Below are 7,093 nucleotides of genomic sequence, written 5' to 3' on the forward strand. Positions count from 1 at the left end.
GATTTGTTTCATGGATTCTCTCGTATCTCATTCGAAGTAAAAAATAAATAAAAAAATAAAAAAAAAAAAAATAAAAAGAAATTGTGTTCTGGATTTTCTTTTAAATGTAATTAAGTATTTAAAATAAAAGTAGGTAAGAGGGGAAACAGAATGGTTTTTTTTTTTTTTTCTTTTATTAGACACTGAGAAGGAAAACATTGCTAGTAAGAAGATTCACCAGTGGGCGTGGCCAGTGTCTTTTTCATCCATGAAATCAACGAGTACCGACCGTGTAGTATAAAGTTTGTATATGTAGTGTAAGAGCCAACATAGTTGAAGTGTATCTTTCGATTTTCTAGAGTCTGAAAATCTGCATTAACTTTCCAACACAAAACATATTTGTTTATTTATTTGTTTATTTATTATTTATTTATTTATTTATTTATTTGTTTATGTATTTGTTTATTTATTTTTGGCAGTGGTTGTGTAATTGTGTGTTCTGTAATGATAAACTTGAAGAATTTGGAAACCACATAAGTAAATCAGGTTTGTGTATCAGATATATGATATCAGTTGCTAATTTGGTGAAAAAAATCTCTCGTTGCTGAGGAATCTGTTCACCTGCTAGTGAATAAATTAGTATACGATGAGTTTAACATGGATGGTTAAGTTTATTACACATTCACCAACCATCACGTGATGTTCTATCATCAGAACCAGAATCTTGAGCCAATGTTAAATCAAACTGTGATGAACTGTGGTTTGAAGCTGCTACTAATTCCCAATACATGGATGAAATGATTAATGAGGTGTGGGACTTGAGGCGTGAATGTTGACCAATTTTTGGGGTTGTAGTCCTGACAGTGAGGTAGACTTATTGGTGGACACTGGTCTGAGACTGAGCTAGATTGATATGGTACACGTTCCTGACAGTTAGGTGGACTGATTGGTGGATTGTGTGATCTGGGACTGAACCTATGATAGCTATTCATGACAGCTGGGTGAACTGATTGGTGTTCTATGATCTTCGGTTGAATCACATTCATTTGACTTCATAGTGAACTGGTTGGTAGACAGCAATTTGAGAGTGAGCCACAAGGACCTTGTACATATTCTTGACAGTGTGGTAAACTGAGGGGTTGGCTGTAGACCGAGGCTGACCTACATTATTAGCTATTTTTAGAATAGAATGGTTTGCTCCAAAACTGTCATAAACTGCCAGCCGCGAATTTGAACTCAATTAATCTGTGAGTTAATAGTGCAATGTTTTAATCAACACTCGGTTTTTTATTGCGAGATGTATAATAATAATAATATTTGCAAACGGACGAAGCAAATATTCCGGGGGTGCAAAAAATCGAGTCAGATTCATCGGTGATTCGTTATAATAACCCAGGACGCCTCAGTCTTCCTAGCTGTAATGAGGCAGAGTTGGAAAACACTGTTCATAATTCGATGCTGAATAACTGATGTGCACCAGGTTCAAATCCTTCCATGTACTCCCGGAGAGCAGAAGAATACCAGCCAGCAATATTATTATCTAAGATGTACCAAAAGAGAAAGAAAAAAAATAGTAAGATCGATTGCTCGATAGAGATATATTGATTTAAACACACGCACATACACACACACATACATACACATACTCACACACACACACATATAAATAGGTAGTCAGAAAGGTATGTGTGCGTGTGTATATATATATATATATATATATATGTACAGAGATAGGGAGAAAGAGGGGGAAAGAGAGAGAGAGATGTTGATTGATAGATGTAGCTTGGTATATAGTGAGAAAGATGTGTGTGCGCATGTGTATACATATGTTCATATAAATGCCTGTGTGTGTGTGTGCGTGTGTGTATGTGATTGTATAGATATATATATATATACACACACACATGTATTAGATAGATAGATAGATAGATAGATAGATAGATAGATAGTCAGACACATAGATACAATCGGTATTCTAACAATGAGTCCTCAGTAGGATATAAAGACAATCAATCATATGAAACAGTGTTTATTGTATATTTCTATCTGTTCTTAATTACAGCATCTCTTTAATTTATTATTTAATCGTAAATCAATCAATCACATGTTATTGACCTCTTCAAACAATTGTGACAAATAGAATAGAGTAGAACAATTATTTGAACACTTCCACAAACGATATATTTGATAATTGATGTTGTGGTGCTTATGCATTTCCTGATGGCATTAGTCGTGTAAATGAAAAAGACTGAATTAACTTTAAGCTGAAAACGATTAAACTTGGTGACGCGCTCAGCTGAACAGGAGCATTATCAATTTCTTAATGACACCGAAAGAGTTCTGGAGAAAAGATGTAAAGTAGATATCTGTTATTGGTTCACCTGGAAGAAGGCCTTTGTAGTTCTCTGATTAAGTTAAACCCTGGCTATTACTGAGGCATATGTCAGCTTCTACCTGTGCTGTACAGAAACCAATGAGCGAGCTTCTGTGGGATAACACGATCAACTCGTTATAGCAACTAAATCGCCATTAAACTATACACCCTGCAGTCTTAAAAATCACATTGGATTGTGTAGTCCATGGTAGACAGTTATTAGAAGGAAAAGACAGGATGCTAATGAACTGAATGTCTCTTTATCATAAGCCTGCTCAATCAAGACTGACCCGAGACTGAGCAACTACAAGTTCTCCAGACTCTTTAGTACAATCATGTAAAACGTCCGGGAATAATACGGTGGTTGAGACAATATCGCTTTCATATTCAGTCAAATTATAGAACCAATGTACTATATTTGAAGGAATGTGACTCTAATTGTTCTTTGGTTATTCGCTTTCTTAAAAAAAAAAATTAACCATTCGTTAAAATATTGTAACACGTGTTACATTTATCTCCGCGAGCACAGTTTATGAACAAGACACCGATCCCACAGGGGATCCTGTTTGTGATTACACCACCATCTAGAAACAGGAGCATAGTAGCCAAATCACACCCTACCGCCTTAGAAAGAGAACGCATTCGATAACACAGCCGTTGGTAAACTCAAAACGGAATGCCTTCTCAATGAAAAACGACTGGGCGTTAAACAACAGCAATGATAGCAGTTGCAGCAGCATAAACAAAATGTGGTCAATAACGTCTGTAATTATAACAAATAACCAAGAGAAAGACGTGGTTTTTTAACTTCTTATTTCACTTCAATTCATTCCACTTACATAATTCATTTTACTAATACTTCTGGAAAATACCACGAACAACACAACATCAATATTCCGTCGATATATATGACAATTATTTGGAAAAGAGTCAAGAAGAAGAAAGCAAATAACAAAACACAGACGTATAACATGCCCCCACCTGTCTCTCTCTCTCTCTCACTCTCTCTCGCTCTCTCTTTATTGACTCTCTAGAAACAGAGCTTCTGCTCGAAACATTGATAATCTTCCTTTTCCGCACAGCAAAAACGTTAATATTACATTTATTTTTATTACTTTTCCATCTAACATAAAATAGATTTAACGTCACGTGAGGTGTATGTAGGAAATAATTAGGTTGTAAGTTTTGTTTATTGACTATTGATGATTTGAAAATGTTGTAATCGATATAATCCACCTCTATCATAGTTCATACCATTCCACAGTCAGCAGAACATTAACTAGCTTTGTATAGACTTATTTTCATCACTATTCATTTATGAAGTCGTCACTACATTGTAGATGCTAATGACGTACTCATAACCTATGTTTTACCTTTATATTATTATTAAATAACTGATATTATTTACAACCACGGGTCAGTTCTGATGCAGCAGATTTATGATCAAAGCAATCCAGATTTGACTATACTATCCCATCTTCTATGGCTAGGAAAACAATAGCCCAATACACTCAGTTTTATAATATGCTAGGGTGTACTTTAGGAACATTTGATTGCTATTTCTAGGGGATCAGACGACTGCGTGGAGGTTTTCTTGCAGGCAATGATTAAATATCTATTAAATACTGTTATGCAGTTTATCTCCTTGTCAGCTCTAATCCAGTAATTCAACTTGATTTTGATTTTCAAATGTAACGAATTTAGGACTACATAACCAATATTGCTGTCCTCTTCTTACGATAGTTGTGTGTGAGCTAAGTGAGATTTGGTTGCAATTTCTAGCCGGCCGAAGAACTGAGTAGAAGATCCCTTGCTAGCATGTTATTAAATGTTAAGTACAAATTTTCATAGAGGAGCGTGTGTGCAGAATTGGTGAAGTTTTTAAATAAATGCCTTCTTTATTTCAATAAACCCTGTACGTTCCGTGTTCAAATCTTGTTTAATATTCCTTTCTGCCTCTTCTGTTTGATAAAATAACAAACAGCGATGCTAATGGGGATTTAATCGACCGTAACCTCCTACAAGTGTATGGCATGACGCCAATACTAGAAACCGTTATTAAATCATTGTTGTTTAGCTCCAGGGCAACGCACTATCTAGTAGACCTATGGCCATAGTTAAACTAATCGTCACCATCCCATCTTCTTGGATGTATTTAAAAATACATTATGTAATGTATCATTCACCTTTTCTTGAGACGCTAAAGTATGATTTGTGAGAGAGATATGTTTACTATTTCTTGTAGGCCAAATTAACTATCCAGTAGAGAAGACTCATTCGCTGCTTAGTTGTTAAACAGAAGTAGTGGAATGATAGACTTGATAGAGAGAGGTAAGCTACGTTACATCTCTACATTTTCAGTAAAAATCTCACCGAGGCTCAGTTTAACTTACATCTTTTGTAAGTCGAGAGATTAAAATACCAGTCATGTACTGGTTTTATTAAATTGAGTGCTCCAATCACCCACTTCTGCATCTATTTCTATTCCTTAAACATGTGTGGCCTTATATTTAAGCTAAAAAGCATTATTAAACCCTATAAAAGGTTCTAGTGCAATGGCAGAATCGGTAGGGCAACAGATAAAATAATTTAGTGCATCTAGTTACACGAGTTCAAATACGACTTGGATTGACAATGCATTTCACCCTTCGAGGATTGATAAAATATAGTACTAGTCCATTGATTGCTTAAAATGATCATTTATTGTGTAAACGGCCATGTTGTGTCAGTCAGAATCTTATTCAGTTGCACAAGAAAGCTAGGTACTACCCGTAGCTTTTTAGGTCTTTCTGGGTGATGCAATAGATAAAATTATTGTGGTGGTTAAACTTCAACTGTATGCGTTTGTGTATGTTTGCGCAGGTGCCTGACTGATTCTGTGTTTGCATATATATATATCTCTGCTCTTGTTTGACGGCCCGTTTAACTGGAGAGCTGCAAGTGAACAGAGAGTAGGACAGCCATTTTGACGAGACTAATATAGTTGATATCATGCGGTAGAATTGCTATTTGGATGGGAATTATAAAATGAGTTTATAACCAAAGACATAACAATGAATAACACACGCACACACACACACACGCACACACACAAAGCACTACCACCAACAACAACAATATATATGATCTTATATAAAGCCGCTAATTCACTTAATGACTCTCATGCTTACACGCTCCTACAATATTATCATCTATAAATATGTTCACAAGCAAATTCTCAAGCAATAAACGTTTATCACATACGCATTAGTATATACATATATATATATATATATATATATATATATATATATATATATATATATATATATATATATAATATATATATCATATATATGTATGTGCGCCTGTGTGCATGAGTTTGTGTTTGTGCGTATATGAATGTAGGATTATATAGTCTCAAAATGTAATGTATATTAATATCAATATAAATTTTATATATGCATAAATATAAATTATTCATACCAATATATCACCGTTTATACGCGTGAGCGTCTGTTTATCTACCTATCTATGCGTATATATACAAGCATTTACGAATACATGTACATACGTCTGTATGTAAATATGTATGCATATACACACATAAATACATTTACATATACATACATCGGATTATACGCACTGACGTACACATACACTATGCATGTATTATGTACACATGCACGTACGCTGGTGTTGTTATATACGTATGTAAAGCCATATATTTAAAACGAGGCACTTAACAGTGTTATCGGGAAATGGCTAGATAGAAATTAGCCTAATGATAAATGAAGCTAGCTGTTCGCTTCTGAAAACATATTAAATATATTAATAAATCGCATTTATCATAGATCCGCTATGGAAAATCCAATAATAATGGAGAATTGATAAATCTTTACACACTCACAGACAATAGAAATATTATACAAATGCTATACACTCGTGTACACTCACATATTTGAATACGTGTGTAGGATATTTATATCTATATGTATATACATACATATACATATACATACATATATAAATACATGTATATATATATGTGTGTGTGTGTGTATATATATATATATACAGACACACACACACACACACACACACACACACATACACGTGTATGCATATATATATATGCATACAATCATACTTAAATGCATATATATGTTGTACTTTATAGTTATATGAATCTGCAAATGTTTATATGTATATATATATATATATATATATATATATATATACATACATATATATATGTGTGTGTGTGTGTGTGTTAATGATAATATAACTGTACATATCCCGTTTCTACAAATACATGCATGCATATTTGTATTTGTGTGTGTATGTATAGATGTTATACATACTATACATATACGTACACATATAATATATGTGTATATATAAATATATATATATGTGTGTGTGTGTGTGTGTGTGTGTGTGTGTGTATGTATGTATGTATGTATTATGCGGTATGCGTATGTGTATGAGCGTGTAATTGTGTTTTTCTGAGTACTTCTATGAATGGTTGCAGATATGTCTGTCAAGATAACCATAGTGTAAGATCAACGCCTTATTGAATGCTATACATTGGATATGAAGAAGTGGCTTACTCACTGAGGTAATGGTAATCTACAGTCTGTTTATTTATTATTAGTATTATCATATTTTAACGAGTACTTCCTCTCCCTAGCTAGTTTGTGTTTATGATTGTGTTCGTGTGTGTGCGTGTGTGTGTGTGTGTGTGTGTGTGTGTGTGTA

General features: G+C 34.0%; 1 protein-coding gene across 3 annotated transcripts in view; it reads right to left on the reverse strand.

Annotated features, from left to right (window-relative positions):
* Positions 1-7,093, reverse strand: part of LOC106883189 (zinc finger protein ZIC 1) — a 353,731-nt gene that overhangs the window by 27,998 nt on the left and 318,640 nt on the right. The window contains exon 4 of one of the 3 annotated variants that reach the window (XR_008266267.1): positions 218-1,519. The exons of 1 other annotated variant lie outside the window; for it this stretch is intronic. Coding sequence is in view for 1 of the 2 variants with exons in the window: in XM_052974874.1 (XP_052830834.1) it covers positions 1,425-1,519 (95 nt within the window). In the remaining variant the exon portion in view is untranslated. Of the gene's footprint in view, positions 1-97; positions 1,520-7,093 lie in introns of those variants that run through there. One more of the 3 variants, XM_052974874.1, reaches the window with a different exon arrangement.

The sequence above is a fragment of the Octopus bimaculoides genome, chromosome 19 (assembly GCF_001194135.2).
Source record: "Octopus bimaculoides isolate UCB-OBI-ISO-001 chromosome 19, ASM119413v2, whole genome shotgun sequence".
NCBI lineage: Eukaryota > Metazoa > Mollusca > Cephalopoda > Octopoda > Octopodidae > Octopus > Octopus bimaculoides.